Here is a 26,199-nt window from a genome sequence, read left to right as displayed (position 1 = left end):
GTGCCAGGCAAGTTATTTCCCCAAAAAATACTTTCTTAAGGGATGGTCCCGGTCCACCAGCATCTGAGTCACCTGGGATATCTGTTATGGAAGCCGGTCTCTGCATCATACTGCGGATTCAGTGAATTCAGCTCTGGGTCTGGGAACCTGCACTTCAGCAAGTGTCCCACCCACCTGCCCGCTGGAGCCTCTGGGTCTCTTCCCTGAGAACTGTGTGCAGCCATCTATGTACCCACTCATCACCCATGAAAAAGATCATGCTTGCCTGAACAGCAAAATTGAATATGTTTATTTTACACAAAGTACAATTCAGTATATGCAGAGAGGTACTCAGCATCACACCCATGATCAATATCCTCTTTATTTCCATTTGGTATGTCACTGAAAACCTGGCACACCACTTAGCTAAAAATCACATAAAATACCCCGTAGAGAAATCAAACTGATGTTTTTTTTTTTCCCCAAATGATAGATTTCCTCTTCATTAGTCAAATCTGATAGTGATATTAATAAGGAAAACTAAAGCTTTCAAGTATCAACTCTGAATGGCTGACACCCTAATCTGACTGTTATTAGCCACCAAGAACTCAGAAGAGCAAAGAACTCAAGAAGAGGCAAGCAAGAGCACTATGGAAATTATATTCTTTTCTGCGAAATTCAGTCCCACAGCTATTTGAGCAAGGGTCCAAGACAATGGAGAGGCACTGTTTGCAGGCAGAAACGCACTGGCTGTGCCTTGCCCCGCCGTGTCCTTTCCGCAGGTGGGTTCTTTACTGGCTTCACTTTAACTTGGTCCTCTGACTTTGGGTTGTAAACTTTACAGTTCCAAGAATCAATTTTGGTTGAACGCAAGGGTAACATCCCCATCCAAAACAGAAATGTTCTCATGATATGAAGGCCATTCTGTAGACTGCATGTATATATGTTTATATTTATATAAGCTCCTATGCAAGACAAAGTTTCCTTCCTCTTAGCAAGACAATACTGCATCCAGCAACACTGCTTTGGCTAGCTCTTTTTCCTGTATGGCCTCATGTGTGCGACAATTGAAGCGGCTATTTCTCCCTTCCTCTTATTCTGGCCAAAATAATCTAGGAATTCACCATCTGGTCCAACCAAGTACATTATTATTGTGTGATCCACCTGCAGAGAGAAGGGGGGAGAGTGTGACAAAGATTATCAAAATAAGCTGCTTATTTTACTGAATGTATCCTGCAAGATAGGAGAACTTTACATTCATGCTTAAATAACCTCTGTAGCATCCATTATTCATGGAATAGGCTTAAGCCTATTATAGCAAATTCCTAACAAAAATTGTCTAAAATCTTTTGTGTCCTAAACAACTGCACTGGTTATTGCTTGTCACAGCTAGAACCTGAAATTCTTTTGGTTTAATCCTTAACACATTTACCCACATACTCTCTGAGAAAAGAATTCACCTTCTAAGAAATAGCTGCTGCAGGCTTTTATAAAGCAGTCAATCTTTGTGGAATAGCAATGCTGTTGAAAAATACCTTCATTTTTGAGTAAGGTATCTCCTCAGACCCTAAACATGTTACAGAGACATCACATGGAATTAAGTGTTGGTGAAAAACTGCTTTCTTTCGTAAGTTCTTGGGTTTATTCCTTTGTTTTAGAAAGAACTGGTTGTCATTCATTATCGCCAAAATTCTGCTTACCATGCTTTATGAGAAGAAATCAGAAAACTAATCACTAGTTTAAATAATCTATAAAGTTGAACAATATTTAGTTTTAATATTAGTAATTCAAACAGAAACAGGAAAAGAAACATTTTTCTCCCCAAGGAAATTTTTGTCTCCTCCACTGAATAATCCTGTCTGAAATCACTCCATCACCTGGAAAGCAAATCTTCAGAAGCCATAAATGCTGCCCTTCCCCGACCCCCCAGCCCCCGCCGCCAACTCACGGAGTCATCTTAAAAATCACCTGGAAAGCAAATCCTCGGGAGCGTAAACGCTGCTCCCCCCAACCACAGAGTCATCTGAAACTCAGCATCCATTTTCCCAGCAAAGTCCTAAAACGGTCCCAGCTCTAACTTTAACTTAGATTAGTCACCAGTTTTTTTAGTTAGACACTTTCATAAAATCCAATTTCAAGTGAGATTTGGCACTTAAGAGTCCTTGGAATTTATTGCAGGCTTGATTGCTATTTGGCAAGACAAAGAAAGACAGGAATGTGATTACTAATACCAAACTGGAGACACTGCCCAAATATACCCCAGCATGCATTATATGTCTGTGAGGGTATTATTTTTTATACACACATTCTTAAGACAGCAAATGGAAAGAGCACCTGCCTCCCCACATAAGGAAAGAATGTGCACCAAAAGAGCGCCAACAACTGGATCTCAAGTGCTGCGGGACAGTCCACTGTCGGAGCAACACGGGGAGCTCTATTTCTCCACACAATTGATACAGAAATCAGAAGTCAGTCTCCAGTTCTCTCGTCAAGCCTTACTCTGTAGCTTACATCACTCTTTCTCCCTATTTCTTCCTTTTCTCTATTCTCTGTTAAAAAAACAAATTACAATATGTGGGACTTATTTTCTGAGTGTTCTTAATATAAATTACCTTGTAGTACACAACAAAAACATTGTTTTATCTGTATCTGTTGAACTTGTCAGTCACTCCTCAATATTCCTTTGGGTTGTGACACAGCAAATTGACATTTATTCTAATATAGAGGTCTTCCAAGTTCTAGTACTTCCTTGTATAGAAAAAGGACACTAGCATTAACTGACAAATTCTTTCACATGTCATCTTAAGCCATGAAACAGGTATTCTCCTCCTCTACAAATGGCATCACAGGCTGGAGACAGTAAATTATATAACTGCTAAGTGCCAGGCCTAACTTTAAAACCTAGAATCTGTCTAGTTTTAAAGTCCACAAACTTTTATCACCACGTTGCCTCTAGCTCCAATTCTAGTGGAGGGCAGTAACTCAGTTTTTTTAGTGTGCAAGTTACGTTTTAGTGTGAGTTACGTTTTGAAAAGGTAATATATGCACATAGAAAAGGAATATCCATTAAATTTATTCAGTGAAAATGTCCCTCCCCGTCCTCACACCCAGAGTGCCTCAGTTCCCTTTAGAGGGAACCAATGTCACCAGTTCCTTCCAGAGAAATTCTCCGCATCTACTATGTGTATATATCCACTACCACTTATTTTTTTTATACACAAGTAACAATATATTATAGAGTACTGCTTTCTCATTTAACAATATATTGGACATTGTTCTATATCAGATTATACACAGTAGTTAAAAAATGGTTCCTGGATTTTCAGTCTTTTCTCTTTACAATGCCATAGGGTATATTTGTAGGATAAAGTCCAAAAAGTAGAATCTCTGGCCTAAAAAGTGTATCACTTTAAATGTGAAAGACACTGTTAAACTGCCCTCTGAAGAGGGTGTATGAGTTTAACCCCTGTCAACAATGCATGAGAGAGCCTGCTGTTCCAAATTCACTCCTCCAGTACATTTCCTGTTTTTCCAATTTTGACAATATGTTTTCAAATTTCCTGACCACTGCTGAGCTAATAGAAAAATGTTACCTCATTATACAATTCACATTTCTTTTATTAGGAAACTGAACATTTAGGTTTGAAGGCCATTTGTATTCTTTTTTCAACAGTACTTTCTAACTAATACCTATATAATAATTAAGTATTATATATATAAAATACATTAATGTGCAGATCCAGCTTTCTATGGAATCCCAAATATTTGGTATACCTAGTTCCATCAGTCTGAAGAGTCCACTCAAAAGCCAGCAGCTTACCTTTTGTTGCTGTTGTTTTAGATTAAGAAAATTTCATTCCATTACATCTCAACGTTAACCTTAAAGGTACCCCCTTACTTCCTGCAGGTCCTTAAATGTTAACAGAAGTTTCCCAAACCATCTTATGGATGAAAATCTGTGACCTCAAGGGACTAAAGTCACACTAATGAAAAGCCTAAGAAGCTGGAGAGTGTCTCCCCCTATTGGATGACTTAGCAAATGTACAGCAATGAACTCCCCATCGAATTTCATCAAAAGTCAAATTCTTATAGCAGTAGGCCAGTATTTCTAAAAATGGGGCCAAAGATACATTCTACAAGGTCCAAGAAGTCTCCATAAGACTTACATATTTTCATTTTCATTTGTAATTAAAAAAATGAATATCCATATTCTGGATTATCTGTGTTGTGAGTATAAATTTCAGTGCCCAGGCTTGTGTTTGCTTTACGATCTCACTGGCACCTAGCTGTCCACTGCTGTTACAGGCAGACATGAATATGATACATTCTTGCCACATCAATACTAACCAGGCAAGGCAGGCTACACAATTAAAGGTTTCAAAGTATTTTAAATAGAAAATGCAGAGGGGCAGTTGAGTAGAGCTGGGTATGTGATAGCAGTCTGACCACAACCCCCTTCCTGCCGTGCGCAGCACTTTGGTTTCAGCAAAATCTCTTGTCACTGTACCTGAATGTTTTCAGTTTAAGTTTTGCAGGCTGTTTGGGTTTATTTGTACAACTTCTTTCTGATTTATGACTTTCTGACTCTGAGTTATGAGTTCTAAGCGTCAGACTATGGACTGTTACCTAGTTTAGGACTGAATACGTTTAAACAATTTAATATAACTCATTTAATGCTGGAAATCAAGACTGATGAGCTCATCTATTCCTGCTGTCATCATCAGATAAACTCAAAACCAGTTAACACAACTCTCTGTAAAAAAGAAGTCTGGAAAGTCCTTTTCCTATGGCTTCCTCTCTTGGCCACTGTGGCTCTCTGCGCTTCTCTCCTGCTAGAGCAGCAAGAGGAAAACAGAGGAGGGTCCCTCTACTTTCCTTACAATTAAGGCTTAAGGAAAAATGCTCATTTTTCTCATCTTTTACTACAAGGAATCCAAGTTTCCCTAATTCTACAAGGCAGCACAACTGGAAGACAAGATTACTGTGTAGGCTTAATTAAGGCAAACGGGCCAGAAGCTTGCTTTTAATTTCGGCTGTAGGCTCCAGGAGCACATGTGTTCCAGGTTCAAAGGGACAGAGAAACCACGGTTGGCTGTTGAGACAAAGCACTGCACTGAGACATCCCGCCCCCTCTGCATCTCACTCTTCGGACGGGCCATGGGGAGCTGCTGGATCAGTGATTTGGGGTCTTGGCCATCTTTCTTTCTACAAAGACAGCTTCACAGCTAGAAAGATCTTATGACTACCCTGCCCAAACAATATTACAGAAAAAACAGAGTATGACAACTAAGAAAAAAACTGAAATAATGCTCAAATACAATGCCGACTCTTAATGTGATAGGAGAAAAATGTCCAAATTGAGAAGAAAATTGGTGGATCGTGGTGGTGCTAATGCCCGTTTTTGGTGCTTCACTGTGAAACCACTGACAAGAAAAGAAACACAGTAACTTGGGCATGACCCTAAGGCTTCTGGGGCAGTGCTGATGAATATGAGGATAGTTCATACAAGAGCTACACCAGTACAACAGAATTTCTGTTCCTTATCATTAAAAAGCACACATTTAACACCTAACTGTCCAAGGCATATAATCAATGGGCAAATCAACCTTTTATCTTTTGCTTTTCAGAATTCTCATTCAACCTAAAAATGCAGTTCTCCATGGCCTAAAACTGGTTCTCCAAAAGAACAATTTCTGATACCTCTATACTGGGGACACAGTGAGAACCAATACAATCTCTTCAAAATCAGTGTTGTTCCAAATGATGGCTTCTCTTTATTTACAACGTGGCACCCAAGTATCTGCTTTTAAATTGCCCTAAAATCCTATATGTCACTATAAAAGAAAAACAGGCAACTGAATTATGAGAATAGTGAATACAAATCAAACAATCATCTTTTAAAAAGCATGCTTCTGGCTGGGCACAGCGGCTCAGGCCTGTCATCCCAGCACTTTGGGAAGCTGAGGTGAGCAGCGCAGATCACCTGAGGTCAGGAATTCCAGAACTCTTGGCCTCGCCTGGCCAACATGACAAAACTCCTTCCCTACTAAAAATACAAAAATTAGCCGGGCACAGGTGGGCGCACGCCAGTAATCGCAGCTATGCGAGAGACTGAGGGAGGAGAACTGCTTGAATCCGGGAGGTGGAGGTCGAAGTGAGCCGAGGTCATACCACTGCACTCCAGCCTGGATAACTTTTTGTTTATCTCAAAAATAAACAAAAACTTTTTGTTACAGATAAACTTTTTGTTTATCTCAAAAATAAACAAAAAGTAAAAAACATGCTTATATTATCCTTTCAAATATTCAAAATTCCTATGGAGGCTGGGTGCGGTGGCTCCCGCCTGTAATCCTAGCACTTTGGGAGGCTGAGGTGGGTAAGGCCAGGAGTTTGAGATCAGCCTGGCCAACATGGTGAAACCCCGTCTCTCCCAGAAAATATAAAAAAGTAGCCAGGTAGGCCGGGCGCGGTGGCTCAAGCCTGTAATCCCAGCACTTTGGGAGGCCGAGACGGGTGGATCACGAGGTCAGGAGATCGAGACCATCCTGACCAACACGGTGAAACCCCGTCTCTACTAAAAAATACAAAAAACTAGCCGGGCGAGATGGCGGGCGCCTGTAGTCCCAGCTACTCGGGAGGCTGAGGCAGGAGAATGGCGTAAACCCGGGAGGTGGAGCTTGCAGTGAGCCGCGAGTCCCAGCTACTCGGGAGGCTGAGGCAGGAGAATGGCGTAAACCCGGGAGGTGGAGCTTGCAGTGAGCCGAGATCGCGCCACTGCACTCCAGCCTGGGCGACAGAGCTAGACTCCGTCTCCAAAAAAAAAAAAAAAAATTCCTAAGGACTTTGCAATAATCTTAGGTTTTCTCTCTTCTCAGAAGCCAATCAGTCATGGAAAAGTCTTATGACTATTTGGGATCTGGGAGCTGGTCCATGGGTTAAAACTGGAGCATTTACTTACTATGTAGTCTTCATCTTCGTCCTTGGGGCCAGGGCTATAATACACTCTGTATGCTCTGGCCACTTGATCGACTTCTTCTCTCGTGCCAGTCAAGCCAACCAGTTTGGGAGAAAATTCTAAATAAAAAATGAGAGAGAGAGTGAAAAATGAGAAGCTAGTAAAACAAACATCTCTACTTCAAAAAATATACCAGTTGTAAAGCAGCTCTACTGTCACTTTCTTCCTGTGAGTCCCCAAACATTTCTTCACGATTCAAAGGAAAAGGAGAAGAAATTCACAAAGAACAAATGAAAATTCTCCTTTGTAATATATAAGTCAAATCCTTTTATGACTACCTAGTAAAGACCTGGACGGAATATTTTCTAATTACTTAAATCACATTTTAAATTGATTTTAAAAAATTAGTTACATGTAGCTCTGAGATACACTAAAGCTCAAAAATATTATCATAGATTAACTACTATAACTTTTCATGGCATCATATGAGGAAAAAAATTTGCTTCACAACTAAGTTCATATCAGGTCAAAATACCTGCATCTTATTTTCTTGCAAATAATTTCAACACTAGTATCAAGTTCTACTCTTTACTTCTGATAAAAAAAAAAAAAAAACAAAACTGGTCAATTAATTAATACTAGTCATTCCCAAATCACAATCATAACAATGTTCTGAAAAAGAGCAAATCATTCAGAGCATGTATCTGCTATTAAGTTTTTGGAATTTATGTAAGTGAACTGGTAGAGGTCACTTAAAACAACTGGATTCATCAAACTACTGAAATGACAGCCCAACATTTAACAGCAGTTCCTTCTTCTAAGGTACAGAAGCCAATTTTTGTTCCTTGGATGAACTCATCAATCTAAATGAGAAATTGTTCGGATTCTGAAAAGACAGGCTTTTTTCCCCCACTCTGAGTAAATAAAGAGAAAGGTAAATGAAGCCTGAGTTAGCTGCACATTCAAACTTTTTTAAAAATTAAATTGCTGAAACTGCATTTTTTTCTGAATACCAAGTTAAAGTTTTAAAAATCTCCCCAAAATGCAGCTAGTAATGACTACATCATCAATCAGTATGTGCTGCTGAAAATTACCATAAAGTCTGGAGTTTTGGTTAGGTACAGCAACTCAAATGTCTACTCATTTGAGGATATTATGGTTTGGTTAGTAATATGTGATTTTTGCCGATACAACACATGTTTAAATTGAAGACTGTGCATAACTCAATGAGTTCATAAATATCTGGTTTTTATTGCTTCATGAAATGACTATACTATTGCCCAAATTTCTGACAAACTTATAAACTGTAGAAATAAATTATGTTTAAGTATATGTAGTAAAAACTCCAAACTTCAAGAAGAAAACATAAATCTTTGTAACCTTGGGTTAGACAAAGATTTCTTACATACTAAACCAAAAGCACGATATTAACAGGACATACTGATAAATTTGGACTTCATTAGAACAAGGCACTGTTAAGAGACTGAAATGACAAGCCACAGACTGGAAGAAAATATTTGCAAATCACATACCTAACTTGTATCTAGAATATAAATAATACATATACACATACATGAGAAAACAAAGAACTCCATAAAAAGTGGTCAAAAGATATGAACAGACACTTCACTAAAGGTAACACAGATGGCAAATAAGAGCATAAAAAGAAGCTCAATATTAACAGTCATTAAGAAAATGTATGCTAAAATCACAATGAGATATCACTAAGCACCTACTAGAGTGGCTAAAGTTAAAAAGACTGGCCACACCAAGAGTGGTGATGCTGTGGCAGAGCTGGGACTCTCATATACTGCTGGCAGGAATGCAGAAACATACCATTTTAGCAAACAGGTTCTCAGCGTCTTAGAAAGTTAAAATACACCTACCATATGATCCAACCATTCCTATCCTATTTACTCGAAATAAATGAAAGTACGTGTCCACACAAAAACATGTACATAAATGTTCTTAGCAGCTTTATTCGTAACGGCCAATAAATGCAAAAAACACAAATGTCCATCGGTGAACTATTAGTCAGCAACAAAAAGGAATGAACTATGATATACAGAAAGTGCAGACTAATCTTTATCAACAGAAAGCAGTTCTGCAGACAGGAGATTGGGGAGGGAAAAAAGGAGGGGTTAAAAAGGGCAAAGGAAAACTTTTGAGGGTAACAGGTATGTTCATTTTCTTGACTGTGGGATGGTTTCAGTTACAAAAGGCAACAAATTATATACTTCAAATGCCTATACTTTATTGCATGTCAATTATACTTTAATAAATGTGTTAGAATTAATTATACATACAGCAGATCCTTCATAAAACATATTTTTAAATAACCTCAAAGTTTTAGAAGATATGTATTTGAACGTGTCATATAATAAATATAAAACTATTCTTTAGTGCTTTTAACCAGTTATTAAATCAATGTTAACATAATTAAAATTCAGATTCCTGATTTTTAAGCACATATGCTGAACTTGAGTCTAGAGAAATTCAACTTGCCCACTCTCACAGCTGAATTAGAACCTAATAAGCATCCACTCTCAATTCTACTATAATTTGTAGTCTTTAAAAGTGCCTAACAGCTTTTAAACAGCATACAGAGATGTTTGATTGAAATTCCTCCACTGAAAGTAATGCCTTCCTTAGAAGCAGAAAAAACAATCCTAAAATTCTTATAAAACCACAACAGATCCCTAAGAGCCAAGGCAATCTTAATTAAAAAGAACAAAGCTGGCAGGATCACACTACCTGACTTCAAAACATAGTACAAAGTCATAGTAAACAAAACAGCATGGTACTGGCATAAAAACAGACACACAGACCAATGGGAACAGCATAGAGAACCGAGAAATTAAGCCAACTGATTTCTGACACAGACACCAAAAACATACGCTGGAAAAGGACAGTCTCTTCAAGAAAGGGTGCTGAAACTAGATCCCTATATTTATCATATACAAAAATTAAATATAAATGTAGGAAAGACAAATGTAAGACCTGAAACTATAAAATTACTAGAAGAAAACATAGGGGAAACACTTCAGGACATTAATCTGGGAAAAAATTTTATAGACAAGGCCTCAAGACACAGGCAACAAAAGCAAAAATAGGCAAATGGGATTATATCAAAACAAAAAGCTTCTGCACAGCAAAGGAAACAATAAACAGAAGGAAGAGACAACCTAAGAATGGGAGAAAATATGTGCACACTATTCATCTGACTAGGGAGTAATATCCAGAATGTACAAGGAACTCAATCAACTCAACAGCAAAAACAAAAATAACATTTTTTAAAAGGGCAAATGATCTAAATAGGCATTTCTCAAAAGAAGACACACAAATGGCCAACAAGTATACGAAAAAAATGCTTAACATCACCAATCACCAGGGAAACGCAAATCAAAACCACAATTAGGTATCTCATCCCAATTTGAATGACTATCACCAAAAATGCAAAAAAATAACCAATGCTGACAATGATTCAAAACAAAGATACCTCATACACACTGTTGATGGAAATGTAAATTAGTATAACCATTGTGGATAGCAGTATGGAGGTTCCTCAAAAAACTAAAAACAGGCCGGGCGCGGTGGCTCAAGCCTGTAATCCCAGCACTTTGGGAGGCCGAGGCGGGCGGATCACGAGGTCAGGAGATCGAGACCATCCTGGCTAACACGGTGAAACCCCGTCTCTACTAAAAACTACAAAAAACTAGCCGGCGAGGTGGTGGGCGCCTGTAGTCCCAGCTACTCGGGAGGCTGAGGCAGGACAATGGCGTAAACCCAGGAGGCAGAGCTTGCAGTGAGCTGAGATCCGGCCACTGCACTCCAGCCTGGGCGACACAGACTCCGTCTCAAAAAAACAAAACAAAACAAAACTAAAAACAGAACTGCAATATAATCCAGGAATCTCACTACTGGGTATATATCCAAAGGAGATGAAAACAGTGTATTGAAGAAACGTCTGCATTCCCATGTTCACTACAGCACTAATCACAATAGCCAAGATTTGAAATCCAACAGTACTCATCAACAGGTGAATGGATAAAGAAAATGTGGTATACATACATCATGGAATACTACCCAGCCATATGAAAGAATGAAATTGTGTCATTTGTGGCAATGGAGATGAGCCTGGAGGACACTATTAGTATGTTAAATAAGTCAGGCACAGAAAGATAAATACTGCATGTTCACATTAATATGCAGAAGCTAAAAAAGTTGATCTCATAGAAGCAGAGAGAAGAACTGTGGATACTAGAGGCTGGAAAGGGTAAGGGAGGATAGGGACTCTGTACCCCATAAATACGTACAACTGTTATGTGTCAATTAAACAACAGTTATGTGTTTGTCATAGTAAATGTTTTATTTATTTTTAAGACGGAGTCTAGTTCTGTTGCCCAGGCTGGAGTTCAGTGGCGTTATGTCAGCTCACTGTGACTTCCGCCTCCCGGGTTCACGCAATTCTCCTGCCTCAGCCTCCCGAGTAGCTGGGATTACCGGCGCGCAGCACCACGCCTGGCTAATTTTTGTATTTTCTAGAGACGGGGTTCCACCATGTTGGCCAGGCTGGTCTCAAACTCCTGACTTAAGGTGATCTGCCCACCCTGGTCTCCCAAAGTGCTGGGATTACAGCAGGCACAAGCCACCATGCCTGGCCTGTCACAGCAAATGTTTTAAATTTATAAAACATATGCTGAGTTCAAAATACGTTTATATTTAATTATTCATCTTTAATCTCCCAATGAACATACTTTCTGAATATATGTTTGTCCTAATTTTACCAAGGAGAGAATGAGTTACAGCCTGGAATTAGAAGCAATGTGTCCTTACTCTCAACTCAAGGCTCGATTAACTTAGTTGATACATGAAGGCCAAGTTCAAATCCTTTCTCTGTGACAAAACATAAAGAGCACTGCATCAGGAATTGAGAAACCCGTTTCTTACTTATACCCTGACTATCCACAGTAATAATTCCTAGCTTCATCTTTTTATTCGCCTATAAAATTGGTGGTAATACCATTTGTCCTATTCCACAAGGCACTGTAAGGTTCAAATGAACTGATATTCCAAAAATTTTAAAGCTAAATAAATGTAAAGTATTATTTAAAAAACATACCTTTCACATACTTTGCGATGGCTTCTTTTGTGTCCCTCTCTGGGTCAATGCTGATGAAAAGTGGAGTTAGATCTGGCAGAGTTGTAATGCTATCTGAAAGAGAGTTCCAATTAGTCCGTATTCACACCCTAAGGGGAAAGACAAAGCAAACCAGCTATAACAGTAGAGTAGAGGACGTGCTGGACAGCTAGGTGTTTTGAAAAGAGATGGACATCTTAACATTCAGGTGAAGAGGAAGACGACGGGGAAGGGTATGGGGATGGGATGGCCTTTAGGAGGAGCAGACTCATACACAGTAGTATTGTCTGTGGTGGATAATACAAGGTTACATATCCTGTCAACTGCCTGCACTGGCGCGTAAGTGTTCTTCCCCTGGATGATGTCATGTGGCTATCTTATCTCTTAATCCGCTCCAGTATCTGTAGTTTTTTTCACTCCCACCATATCTCAAGGGCAAGAAGGTAAACTGTTAATAAGAACTGAATATCCTGAAATAATACACCTTATGGAGGCACCCTTCCTTCTTACTGGTATTAGTAAAATGCCACTGACTGCAAACCATTGCAAAGATTTCCTAATTTAATTGTCACAATCAGTGGGGAAGAGGCAATGGTGGCCTCAGTGATGCAATAAAAGAAGGGACACAAAAGCTGAGTTAAGGGAGACACACTGACATTTTTAAGTGATCTAACATTTCACATCAAAACAAGCTTCCTTCAGTGGAGAATAAGGTCACAAGACTCAAAGCAACAAACAAGCCAAATGCTGAGATTTTATGTTCTTACAAATCACATAATTGCAAAACCCCACCTAACAATACAAGAATGTGAAAAACCTAGTAACATTAAGTAAACATATACTTTGTATAATTAGTGACGGCTTTCTTACCTATTTCATCCACGACTTGAATCATCTTCTCTAGTTCTTCTGGACAGACATCAGGGCAATGAGTGAAGCCAAAATAAATCAATAACCACTGACCCAAGTAGTCCTTGTCAGTTTTATGCTCCCCAGTATGAGTTGTGAGGGAAAATGGTCCCCCAAGTAAAGGCTTGCCGATCTGTCGCTGCCGTTCCTTCTCTAACTCTTAAGGAGACACAAACATACACATCAAAAAAAAGTCAGTTTAACCAGAGGTACTCAAATACCTGACATATGGCCAGTACTATGTTACTTACGGTGGGGGCACAAAATGTGGAAAAAATAGTTTGTTTTCAAGAAGCTAAAGAAATCTTTTGAGAAAAATAAGCACAAAACATTAAAACAAAATCAAATGAAATACTATGGTATGTTGTAAAAAAGGAAACAATATTTCTTCTTTTTCAGGAACAATTCAGTCCTAAGCCATTAGGTGTGTCCATGCTGGGGGCAGGGAGGGGCCGCAGTGGCCTACAGCTGCATGTCTGAACCCAAGTGGGGTACGGGGGGTGGCCTGGCATATGGAGTCTGATCCTGCGTGGGGAGGTGAGAATGGAGATGGGACCTTAGTTACACACAGGAAATTGATGAAATAAATGAATATATTAAAGCCAAGAGAGTTACAATAGGAAACGGAGTCATCTATGGAGAGGAAGAAAGCTAGGCTGAACCCTGTAGTACTGGAAATACACTGGAGGTACTAGTGTGAGCTTCTATCTATATAGATATAAAATAAATATAGAAGTACATAAATACATCTATTTTCTCACCATGTCCACTGAGAGGACCACGGAGCAGACACACTCCAAGAACGATGATCTCAGAACCTGACTTCTAAATATCATTCTTCACTAAAAGGAAACAGCTTTTTGGAGAAATGGCTGATACCAGGGTTGCGGCAAAGAAAGTGGAAAATGAGGCTGGAACCTCTTGTTGTGGCAGAAGGAAAGCAGAACTCAGAGAACATGTCAAAGCCACAGAAGCCTGCTGCAAGGGGGCTCCCGCTGATCAATCTGGGACAACTTGGGCATCAAAATAAAGAGATTATGGATTGAAACTGAATGAATATACAGCAAACAGGTCCACAGATACAAATAAATGAATGCATTGATAGTATGATGGGGAACAGAAAATTTAAGTATACATATGCCAATACAAATCACGAAAGACCATTAATTACATGAGTAACTTTTCAGTAGAAAACTTGTTAGACACACATTAATCAAGTGATCAAACTGGACATTATCAGTAATGGGACAACTAGTACTATGTGGTATCTGACCAGATGCAAGGAGAATACAGCATCACTTTTGTGATATTCCTGCCAAAGGTGAACAACCCGAATGACCTGAATGAGGAAACATCAGACAAGGCCAAGCTAAGAGGCATTCTGCAAAATAACTCTCCTGTAACCGTCAAAGCTGTCAAGATCGTGGGCGTCAGTTAAAGCCTGGGAAATTGTTACAGATGAAGGAGGCTAAGGTGAACAACTAGGTACAAGGTGGTGTGGTTCTGAAATGGATGAAACGGATGTCTTTTGCTATGAAAGACGTCAAGCAGCAAAACCTGGAAGACTGAACTGTAATCCAGCCTGGGCAACAGGAGCGAAACCCCGTCTCAAAAACCAACCAAACAAACAAAACCCTATCCAAGACTGAACACGAGCAAAATATCAGTGTTAATTTTCTAATTTTGATGGTTGTATTGTGGTTACGTTCGAGAAGGTCCTTGTTTGTAGGAAATACACCAAAAAGTGTTTCGAGCTGATGAGGCAACATGTCAGCAAATAAATACTCTCAAATTATTTAGGAAGAGTTTTAAGATTATTTCATAACACATTTTTTAAATAAAACAAATGCTAGAACTGCACTTGAAATTCCAAACTAAAGTCCAAAAAAGCTTCCATATTCTAGAATTTTCCTGCCACAACTTTCCTAGCTTTTCTTTGTGAAACTAAAGGAACTTACTGCTTATTAGACTATGAAAATCTTACCAAGACTACTTATTATGTCAAAGAGTCGGATATCTATATATACACGTATATCAGTACAAAACTTACACTGCTAAGTTCCCAAAGCCTATGAATTCCCAGATTTAATCATTGGCCTTTGTCTATAATGTTATCAAAAGAGACTCCAAAAAATGGAAAGGTTTAAGCAATACTTTAAAGATTTACCTAAAACCTCTAAACCAAATCTTAGAGAAGTCCTAGGATATTCACTAAAATACAACGTTCTTATAAACAATTTCTAAATATTTCAAGATGCTAATCCAGAGTAGTTCCTAGCACTTCCTGACCAGGCTCTCTTCACCACTCCCTCATCCACAGAGGGCATGCAATATCTACTCGCACCCTGCTTCTTGCCTGATCCCTAGGAAGCCTGCTCAAATCCCAAGGCTGGGCCTTGCTTTTGCTCTCAGAACATGCTAAGCTTCCTTCTAATCTGGCAGAACCGCATCTAGTAAAATCCTTTACTTCTGTGTCAGTTTCTCTGCCATGTGCACCTCAAAGGCTGGAGTGCATCTTAGTCATCTTTGCACCCTCCAGATTTCATCTTGCCCAGTCAAATCTATCCACAGTACATCTTTTAACACTCTTATGCAGTGGTATCCTAGCTTGGGTCCTGGAACAGATAAAAGACATTGATAGAAAAACAAGTGAAATCCAAATAGAAGCTGTAATTTAATAGTTGTATGACATTTTAAATTTCTTAGTTATGAAAAATGTGCCATGGTTATATAAGATGTTAATACTAGGGGAAGCTGGGCGAAAGGTATATAGAACCTATGCTATCTTTGCAATTTTTTTTGGTAAATCTAAAGTTGTTTCAAAACAAAAAGCTTAAAAACAACGAAAAAGGTGTTAGTCCATAGCCAGGAAGAACTTTATTTAGGGCTGAGCAGATGACAGCTACTTACTCTCTGCCTTTTCTTTCTTCATGTACTTCATTCCAGCCAGTAAAGCTCCTCCAATAGCAAATGTGATTGCTAAAGACTTCCAGGAAACAGGCTACTAGGGCAGGGATTTCAAACATAAAAACTCTAGTAAGATGCAAACATTTAACCATATAAACTTATGACAGTAGTTTTTAATACATATACACATAGGCCATGATGTTGTTAAATGTGCAAAATGTTTCAGGGATGAGAAAATGCTCAAAGTTTCTGTGGATGCAGTTAGGTCTGGGATCTGAATTACAAAGACAGTCATCTCCAAGGGAAAGTTCCCTAAGTCAGTTTCTCTTCATGTTTAAAAAACAAACAAACAAAAATACAACCTCAAGTACCATGATTGTTACTATGTGTGACCCTGGCTCCAATCCTGACTTAAAAACCAATTATGGCCCGGCGTCGTGGGTCACACCTGTAATCCCAGCACTTTGGGAGGCCGAGGCGGTGGATCACCTGAGGTCTGGAGTTTGACACCAGCATGGCCAACATGGTGAAATCCCATCTCCGCTAAAAATACAAAAATTAGCCGGGCGTGGTAGCGGGTCCCTCTAAACCCAGCTACACCGGAGGCTGAGGCAGGAGAATTGCTTGAACCGGGGAGGCGGAGGTTGCAGTGGGCCGAGATCGGGCCACTGCACTCCAGCCTGGGCAACAGAGCAAAACTCCGTCTCAAAACAAAATAAAAACCAAAAATCCAAAAACACACACAAAAAAACCATTATCTGTTTATGCTGATACTGAGAATATAAACAAACGAAACGAAATTTGGGAGGTTAACCTAACTCTGGCTTTCAGAAGTAACAAAGTCAAAGTACAAGAAGCATCTAAAAGTGGAGCTTCCTGCAAATTACCGCCACTATTTCTTTGTACCCTTATTCAACTCCCCAAATGAGGAAGAAGTTGGCCAACTAGGCCTAACTCATTAATCTTCCCGCAGCTCCGAAAACCCACTTCTCTTACCACAGGATAGTGGCTCTCAAGTTCTTTCTGGGTCAGAACTGGAACTCGAGAGAACCCCAAGGAAAAGGCACATCCACACATAACTAAGTTCCATTTTTTGTTTCAATTTCAACGTATACATGGAACTCTGGATGAGGTTCAAGTGACAAATTATAAAAGTCCTCTGACTCCTCAATCACAGTCAACTTTAGGTTCACACCCTTAAGAAAACCTGAAACTTAATTTTTTTTTTTTTGGTGGAAACGTTAACATAAAATCCAAGTCCAGGCATCCAGCCACGTGGAGAGGATGTAAGTAAGGTCTCAGGTTCTCTCTGGAGAATTGGGACTACCGGCAAAGCACGGGAAATGCAGGATGAAATTCCACGACGCAGGTAACGCGCCCAAGCTGAGGACAACTTTAGGGGAGGCGGAGTAGTGTCTGAGGTTAGTTACGACCAAGTGGGATGTGGCGGCTGGGCTGGCCGACAGCAGCGACGAGCACCAGAAGGGTTCCCGGTGTGCACTCACCCCGGGCTTCGAGGGGCGCGCGGAGTCTCTGGGGTCCTTATCCGACCACGGGGGTGGGGGTGGTGGCCTCGCCGTGCTGAGGGGCCGGGTTCCTAAACAGTAGCCAGGGAGCCCCGAGGCACGCCACACCTCCGCTTGCCGCACGCAGAACTGCCTCAGCAGGACTCTCGCAGTCCCCTCGGCTGGGCCCCAAAGCTCGAGTCCGCGAGGCAAGAAGCGCCAAAGTTGGCCACCCAGAGGCCGCATAACTCCTCCGGGTACTAGGACCAGCATCGCCATGGGGTATCCTTTGACCCTCCCCGCGATTTCCGGTAACGTTTCGCTTCCTCCGGAAGTCGGAAGGAGCCGCTCTGTCCGTCCTGCTCGTTGGTGGCCCGGTTGCTTAGCCCGTAGTCAGGATTCTTTCAGCTGAGGGGCCGGTGCACGGTAGGTAGTTCCTTGCGGCTGGAGGCGGGTCAGGCGCGGGCTGGGCGGTGCCACGGGACCGCGGAGCCACGGGAAGGGGGATGCCTTAGGGGTCCAGGTGCGTGGCTGGGCCGAGGCAAGGCGGCCCCAAGCAATGGGGGCGCGGCGCCTTGGTCGGGGGCTTCGGTGACCACAGCTAGCTCCTCGCCCCGGGGACACCCCAACCTCGGAAGAGAGAACACACTGCCTAGAAACCCACAGGACTGGGCAGCCCCCGTAACCCTACCTTGTCTGGCCGACTTTGTCAACGTCGTCCTGCCGGCCAAGAGGAAGTGCAAGATTGTTGACTCCTTTACATCTTTGAAATAGAAACCGACCCATTGCAATTGAAATAATCTGTAACTTTAAAAAAAATTGCTAATTAGGATAATTTCAGTGGTTTGGGTGGTCTGGAAGAACTTTAAATGCCCAGCGCTTCTAGTTATTTAACATTATATTGTAACCTAATTAATAAAGCATAGCAGTGTATAAAGAAGTGTAGACGGCATGATATCCCGTCCCTTAACTTAGTCTTTCTGGGCCCCAGTTTCTTAAAATACTCTCACAGACTCCCTTGCTCCCTAAAGTTTCGTGATTTGAAGTTTGTTATGGGTTTCTCGTCCGGAACTGCTTATGTTCCTTATTAATGAGGCCAAGAGCATCCGTATGTTTTTTGTTCCTTGTGCAAATCTAACTTCATTCCATCTGCCTTTATTTATATCTTTAAGATCCGCAATATTAACCACTCCCACCCCGCCCCTACCTCGGTGGTTGCTTGGCAAAAACCTCTAATTACTTAACTACAGATCCCGCTCCTGTGTGGCTTTTTTTTTTCCCCCAAGGGACCGACACCAAGTAGGAGAAACTCGTGCTCTGGTGAGTGTTGGACCAGAGCATGGTTGGTTTGCTTGTTTTCTATGAGTTGGCCATACTAGCCAACTGTGCTGCTCTCTAACCCGGTAACAGAGCATCCTGTTACCTGTGTTTCTTGATTCTCGGTTGGACTAGGATTTTCAGAAATTTCTGCCGGAGTTCTTAAATGTTTGTTCAGCACTTCAAGTTGTTAATCAAACTATTGTTTTCTATCTTAAAGTTGCCCGTGGGTAAGATTTTTACTCTTTTATCTTTGTGTATTTGTTTGCCCAGGGATAATTTTTTCCTGTAATTGACAAAACGACATAAAAGTACCTTGTGTAGTCAGGCAAATAGCATACAAAAGTATTGTTCATCTCTAATTGCCCAATTGTAGGTTACCTGATCAGACACCCAAATTAAGATTGAAGTCAGTGTTTCTAGCTGATCTATTAAATTTTATTTGCTAAAGTGCTTCTTTTAGTAGCAACTTCTTCATATTAATTTTATAATATTAAATAAAATACTATCATTGAAAACAGTTCTTGGGGCCAGATGTGGTGGCTCACACCTGTAATGCCATCATTTCGGGAGGCGGAGGTGAGTGGATCGCTGGAGCCTAGGAGTTTGAAACTGCAGTGAGCTGTGATCAGGCCACTGCATTCCAGTCTAGGCAACAAAGCAAGACTATGCCTCTAAAAAATAAGTAAAATAAAAATAAAACAGTTCCTGGCTCAAAGTAGGTGTTTTGTAACTGCATTTTGGATGAGTTGCTAGTAACACCTGAGCCTGAGGGCAAGGACCCATGAAACTTTAGTGCCAGAAGGTGCCTACAGTGTTATCTTGTATAAACCTTATCACTTTTATTACTGCTGTGAAACCACCAAAGTTAACAAATGAAGTTTATGTTTTGTTTTCCAAGTTAGATATTTTTCTTTTTTCTTTTCTTTCTTTTTGTTTTTTGAGACGCAGTCTCCCTCTGTCGCCCAGGCTGGAGTGTGCAGTGGTGCGATTTCAGCTCACTACAACCTCCGCCTCCTGGGTTCAAGTGATTCTCCTGCCTCATCCTCCCAAGTAGCTGGGACTACAGGCGTGTGCCACCATGCCTGGCTAATTTTTTTTTTTTAATGTATTTTTAGTAGAGACGATGTTTCATCGTGTTAGCCAGGACGGTCTCAATTTCCTGATGTGATCCGCCCGCCTCAGCCTCCCAAAGTGCTAGGATTACAGGCATGAGCCACCGTACCCGGCCCCAATTTAGATATTTTTCTTGAGAGAAGCAGGGCATGGATTAGTATCGTCTGATATTGGTTCTATCAATAGTGATCAGATTTTGTTCTTGACATAACTTTAGGCTGGTTTGACTGGGACAGCTAGGCCCTAACTTTTTGTGAACTTCCCAGCACCCTAATGTGTTTACTTCAATTTTGTTCCAGACCCCCGCCCCTTGTGCCTAACTCCTAACCACAAACATTTCCTGCCCCAACTTAACTTTTCCTTTTGGTATGCTCTCTGCATAGAAAACGTTTGCTGCACCCTTAGGCTAGGAGCCTCTGTTAACAATAGTTTCTCTGAACAGAGTCTCTCTTTATTAATCTCTAGACTTCCCCTGCTGCCCCCTTCACCTTTGACAATAGAGTGAAGGAAACATACTTTTTTCACGATAGAGCTACTTCTTTTACAAGTTCATTATTGATGCTTGAAGGCTTTCCACAAGGAACTTCAGCCTTCTGCCAATCTTAAGTATTGGAGAAGTTTTATTAGTATGATCTTGTAGCAACTTTTCAGTAATTAAGCATCCTTGGATTTGGGAGGCCTGAGGCAGGTGGATCACTTGAGCTCAGGAGCTTGAGACCAGCCTGGGCAACATGGCAAAACCCTATCTCTATAAAAACAAAACAAAAAAAAGGCCAGGTGTGTTGGTACCTGCCTGTAGTCCTAGCTACCAGGGAGGCTGAATTGGGAGGATCACTTGAGCCCAGGAAGTCGAGGCTACAGTGAGCCGTGATTGCACCACTGCACTCCAGCCTGGGCAACAGGCAACAGAGCCAGACCCTGTCTCAGGAAAAAAAAAAAATTATGCGTAAGGTGGTTTTCTCAAAATGCTGCCTACTTACCCTGTACCATGACTTGATGGGAATTTTGAGAGCAACTCTTACAAACTTTTCTACATTATTCTCTTCTATTAAAATGTTGCAGTAGTTTCAGTTATCTGAGGCTCATTAGATGGATTTTCAGATATATAATTTTAAAATTATTTTCTTAACATGCATATAGTACTTTATGGTTTACAGAGATTTACAAAGTAATAGTTTACTGTGATCATAACTCAGTTGAAGCTCACAATAACCTGTTGAAGGTTATTTTGCTCCAGGAAACACGAGGACTATAATTCAGTTCTGGGTCTTTCCTTTCAAAGCAGCTTTCAGCACTTCATAACACCTCTTTAAAACTTAGATAATGTAGCATATAATAAATGGTGCAGGCAGACTTTGAAAACAAAGTTCACTAAAAACTTGCCATTCTCCTTTCTATTCAAAAGCAAAATATTTCCTTAGGTCTTCTAATTTTTCCAGGTTTGATTTTCTCTAAATTTTTGATTTTTTTTTTAAACTTCATAATTTTTTTTCTTTTTTTTTTTGAGATGGCGTCTTGCTGTGTTGCCCAGGCTGGAGTGCAGTAGCACGATCTCTGTTCACTGCCAGCTCTGCCTCCCGGGTTCACGCCATTCTCCTACCTCAGCGTCTTGAGTAGCTGGGACTACAGATGCCTGCCACCACACCCAGCTAATTTTTGTATTTTTAGTAGAGATGGGGTTTCACCATGTTAGCCAGGATGGTCTTGATTTCCTGACCTCATGATCCGCCCGCTTTGGCCTCTCAAAGCGCTGGGATTACAGGCGTGAGCCACCGTGCCCGGCCTATATATACATTTTTAAACACACATAAAAGTAGTTAGAATAAACCTCTTGCACGCATTCCTAGCTTCAACAATTATCCTCTACTCGCTGATTTTTTTGTGTGTTTGTATTTGGTGGAGGGAGGGAGCTATTTTGAAAAAATTTCTGACATTAGAGTGCTTATTAATTCTAAATTTCCTCATTGGAGGTGGCTTTGAGTTTTTGACCTCTCTGTTCACCAGGATCAATCTTTCTGAGCTCCCCCAACGTCTCCCTGAACCAAGAAAGGGGAAGGCTGAACTCGCTAGGAGAGTCAGTTCCCTAACCACCTGGTTCTTTTTGCCCCGACATACTCACTTCTGATCCTGACTGTCTTTCCCTGAATACGTTTCTGAAATCTGAAATGCCCCCAAATCAGAAACTTGAGCACCAACATAAAGCTCAAAGGAAATGTTCATTGGAGCATTTTGGATTTTGGATTTTCAGATCAGGAATGCTCAACTGTTAAGTATATTCCAAAATCTGAAAAAGTTTGAAATCTAAAACACTTCTGGTCCCAAGCATTTTGGATAAAGGGATACTAACCTTATTTTTAAAAGCCATGTATATTCAACACTTTGGATCTCTCTTTTTCCCCCAGAACACGTTGCTGTTTTGAAGTGCGCTCCTTGGTGCTTCTCTCCACGTTAACTTTCCTTAAAAATTGCCAGTTCTTAGGATAGCCTTGAGTTTTTCTAAACTGAACTGTGTTCCAGTAGAAGGTGTATTTGAGCGGATTTTGGTATCAAATGACAGAAAATACATTTGATTTAGCTTTAAGCCCAGGAGAATTTATGTGCTGATATGTGTAACTGAATGACCAGAGATGGTTCTAGCAGGGACAGGTGAATTTAGGTATTCAACTAATGTTTTCAGAAATCTCTGTCTTTCCATCATTCGGAATTGTTTCCTTCTGTGTTGGATTTCTTGTCCATTCATTTTTCTCCAAAAATTGAAGCCTTAGTTTATCAGCGTAGGAGACAGTGACTACTTTTGCTAGTAGTGCCAGCGCCTGTCCCAGGGCTGATGCTTATTGTGACCTAGCTTGAGTTGCATGCCTACCCCTAACTGGCCAGAGGAAACTGGGCTTTTATTGGCCAGGTCTGGGCCATGTGTCTGCTATTTCACTTCCCTAGCCAGTGAATGGGGATGGAGGTCAGATCACAAGAACTGAGAGTGGGGAATTGGATAAATGCCTAGAGAAAAATTGGGGTGCTGTCACCTTAAGAACAGGAAATGAATGCTGGGTAGGCAAAAATAACAGCTGTCTTGTGGAGAGAAGATCCAATTCATTGGGACTAAATCCCCTCCAGGAGATCCACAACACATATCACCATAAAGCCTCTGAGTTTAAAGACAAAAACAAGCTCACTTGGCAGGGGATAAGATCACCCCCCAGAAATAGTTTTCTCTTAACCTTGGTGATAATATTCATGTTATATACTTGCTAAGTTATCTTCTGATTTGATTCTTCTATTAATCTGAACTTGGAATCGCAAATATTTGAAACCTAACATAAGGCTAGAGATTTTTAAACTGACTTAGATGGATTTTTGTACTTCCTGTAATTGTACTGAAGTTCCCCGCTTTTCCAATCAGATTACCTCTAATTTATACATCCTCATACATACTGACTGACTTGATATCGAATGAGATTTTCAGATAGGGGCTGCAGGAAGAAACAGGCAAATTGAAAAAAGTATAGGATTTCCATCTCTTTATGGTGCTGTTACCTATTTTAGGGCTAGTTATACCCAACCAGATTAAGGAAGAAAGTAGCTGAAACTCATAATTAGGTGGATTAAAGAGTGTATCATTAGTAACAACAGTTTTAGGATGAAAAGAGGCCCCTAATTCTCAGATATGTCAAATTGAAGTCTTATCCTTATTCCAATTGTGGAGTTGTTTTCATCTCTTATTAGTACTCTTAGAGTTGTTATAGGAGTACTCTTAGAGTTGGGATTTTACATGTCCATAGAGGTTTAAGTAGGAACTCTGTAGATATATTTGTCAAATGACTAGAGATGAGGCGTCTGAAAGTAATTTTAGAAAGTCAAATGAATTTTTAGGTTTTAAGTAATTCAGACACCACAGCAACAGTTTATTACTATAGTCTTTATGACAAAAATCATTGACAATTTAGGATCTTGGCCTTTGATTTTTGTTTGAATCATTAGCATTCTGGGCTCGTTTAAGAGATTATAATTTACAGTTTAAACAATCGAGTAATAGTTTTTTCAAGTTTAAATCTTGCTCTTTTTGGCCACTGAGGCAGGGCAGAGATCATTTATCAGAAGAAAAGATTTCATCTTTTCTGTTTTGATGTGGGGTAGGTTAATATTCAAGTTTAAAATAAAAAAAAACAACCCTGCTTCAAATTAGGATCCAGGGCTGGGTGTGGTGTCTCATACCTGTAATCCCAGCTACTTGGGAGGCTGAGGTGGAAGGATTGCTTGAGTCGAAGACCAGCCTGGGCAACATAGTGACCCTGTCAAAAAAAAAAAAACACACACACAAACAAAAAAAGCAAATTTTAATCCCAACTATTGAAGAACCAGGAACCACTGCTCACAGAAATAATAGTCACATCAGTTAGTTTTTGTGCTGGATTTTTTTGTTGTTGTCATTTAAAATTATTCCTCCCCTTTCGTATCTGCATTGCCTCCCCCTCACCTATTACTTCAGATATAAAATTTGAGAAACTTATTTTGGGTGACCTACCCACCAAGGAAGAGAAAAGATTCAGCCTGACAGAAAATAACCCATAATGGGAATCTTTTGCAAAGTATATACAGTGAATGAATGTAATATACAGCTTTCTAAAACAAATGATCTTGAAGTGTTGATAGAATTATTTGGTGTTTGTGGGACAGGTTGTGTGTGTGTGTCTGTGTGTGTGCATGTGTGTGTGTGTGTTTAAAATGAGTATTTCTTAAAAATCAGCAATTATTCCAGATTTAAATTGGACTTTATTAGCATTAGAATGTCTATTGATAGGATAGTGCCTTTTATAAATTGTTACTCTTCTGAAAGAGATTATCATCTATTTTCCAGAAGAGAAAGCAAGTGTTTTAGAGGGTTAGCAGTTTAGACCTAAGACTGTTGGACTCTAAAGCCCATGTCCTTTTTCCTGTACCAAGCTGTCTAATGAATTAACTTTAACATTCCCTTTATCATTTTCTTCAGTGAAATTGGGAAATTAAAACGTTTATAATTTAGCTCTCTTTTTTTACTTTAGTTTATTTAGAAACCTGTTTGGAGGTTATGGATGATAAACCCAGTCCTGAAGCCCTAAGTGAGAGTTCAGAGCGTCTTTTCTCCTTTGGCGTTATTGCAGATGTTCAATATGCTGACTTAGAAGATGGCTTTAATTTCCAAGGAACCAGGCGGCGATACTACAGACATAGTCTTCTTCACTTACAGGGCGCCATTGAAGACTGGAATAATGAAAGCAGCACGCTCTGTTGTGTCCTTCAGCTTGGAGATATCATCGATGGATATAATGCACAGTATAATACATCCGAGAAGTCCCTAGAACTTGTTATGGACACATTCAAGAGGCTTAAAGTTCCAGTTCATCATACATGGGGAAACCATGAATTCTATAACTTCAGTAGAGAGTATTTAACACTCTCTAAACTTAACACTAAGTTTCTAGAAGATCAGATTGTACATCATCCCGAGACCATGCCTTCAGAGGATTATTATGCTTATCATTTTGTACCATTCCCTAAATTCCGGTTCGTTTTACTTGATGCGTATGACTTGAGTGTCTTGGGCATGGATCAGTCTTCTCCAAAATACGAGCAGTGTATGAAGATATTGAGGGAGCACAATCCAAATACGGAACTGAATAGTCCTCAAGGTGAATTATTCCTTTGAGCTGAGAATCTAATAGATTGTCTTTAAATTCTTCAACTACCTTTTATTCAGCAGGAAGATGGACAATTAAGGTAAAAGAATATTGTCACTTGTTCAGGGTCAGGATTTCTCACAAGCCCGCTCTCACATGGATTGGTTACAGCTGATTCAAGATTGATTAAATTAACAGATATTTTAAATGCCTGATCTAGGCCGGGCACTTTTTCCAGGGGTAGCTATTCCGAGCTGTAAACAATATTAACAATATTAACTTTTTTGATGGATGGAATGGAGGGAACAAACACAGTAAGTGGGCAAGACAGATGATAAATGAAACAGAAACAAGATGATTTCTGTGGTCATAAGTGCTGCCAAGGAAATAGCATATCATGTTATAGAGTGTTGTGGAAAAGGATTAGGGTTACTATTTTAGATTAGGTGATTAGGGAAAGCCTCTCCAAGGAGAAAGATATTTAAGCTGAGACCTAAATGACAAGGAGGAGTCTCCCTTGGAAAGAATGGGCATAGGGAGTTAGCAGACTGAGGGAAAAACATGCACAGGCACTAAATGGAATAAGACTTGAGCACTGTTGAAGAGCACAGGAAAGGGCCAGTGAGGTACAAGATGATTTTGGAGTGTAAACAGGGCCAAGACTATGTAGTGGCTCAGTGGACTTAATAAGAAGTTTGCATTTTTTTTTTTTTTTTT

The 26,199-nt window shown here is 40.2% G+C and overlaps 2 protein-coding genes across 3 annotated transcripts in view; one reads left to right on the top strand and one right to left on the bottom strand.

Annotated features, from left to right (window-relative positions):
- Window positions 1–266: 266 nt before the first annotated feature.
- Window positions 267–18,097, bottom strand: LOC105505423 (protein SCO1 homolog, mitochondrial). 2 transcript variants are annotated; one of them, XM_011933249.1, is made up of 6 exons: window positions 17,396–18,097; window positions 15,894–15,984; window positions 12,945–13,142; window positions 12,057–12,149; window positions 6,938–7,053; window positions 267–1,143 (listed from the first exon to the last, which is right to left on the bottom strand). In XM_011933249.1, the coding sequence occupies exons 1-6, from the start codon at window positions 17,672–17,674 to the stop codon at window positions 1,009–1,011; spliced, it is 912 nt and encodes a 303-aa protein (XP_011788639.1). In that variant the 5' UTR covers window positions 17,675–18,097; the 3' UTR covers window positions 267–1,008. The 2 variants fall into 2 exon arrangements, with proteins under 2 accessions (XP_011788639.1, XP_011788640.1); XM_011933250.1 differs by having other exon boundaries at window positions 13,038–13,142.
- The window catches only part of ADPRM (ADP-ribose/CDP-alcohol diphosphatase, manganese-dependent), a 16,762-nt gene continuing 8,326 nt past the window's right edge, over window positions 17,764–26,199 (top strand). Inside the window, exons 1-2 of the mRNA XM_011933252.1 lie at window positions 17,764–17,821; window positions 24,877–25,494. Of these exons, the coding sequence (XP_011788642.1) occupies window positions 24,894–25,494 (601 nt within the window). The 5' untranslated portion in view covers window positions 17,764–17,821; window positions 24,877–24,893. The remainder of the gene's footprint in view (window positions 17,822–24,876; window positions 25,495–26,199) is intronic.

The sequence above is a fragment of the Colobus angolensis genome, unplaced genomic scaffold (genome assembly GCF_000951035.1).
Source record: "Colobus angolensis palliatus isolate OR3802 unplaced genomic scaffold, Cang.pa_1.0 Scaffold125, whole genome shotgun sequence".
NCBI classification, from domain to species: domain Eukaryota; kingdom Metazoa; phylum Chordata; class Mammalia; order Primates; family Cercopithecidae; genus Colobus; species Colobus angolensis.
This window is presented reverse-complemented; position numbering and strand designations above follow the sequence as displayed.

Excerpts from the sequence above, each read along its gene's own strand:
- LOC105505423 (XM_011933249.1), bottom strand. The coding sequence starts at position 17,674 with ATGGCGATGCTGGTCCTAGTACCCGGAGGAGTTATGCGGCCTCTGGGT. Across the intron at positions 15,985-17,395 it reads CGCGCCCCTCGAAGCCCGGG|CCTGTTTCCTGGAAGTCTTT; the intron begins GTGAGTGCACAC and ends CTGCCCTAGTAG. Across the intron at positions 13,143-15,893 it reads GAAGAAAGAAAAGGCAGAGA|AGTTAGAGAAGGAACGGCAG; the intron begins GTAAGTAGCTGT and ends TGTCTCCTTAAG.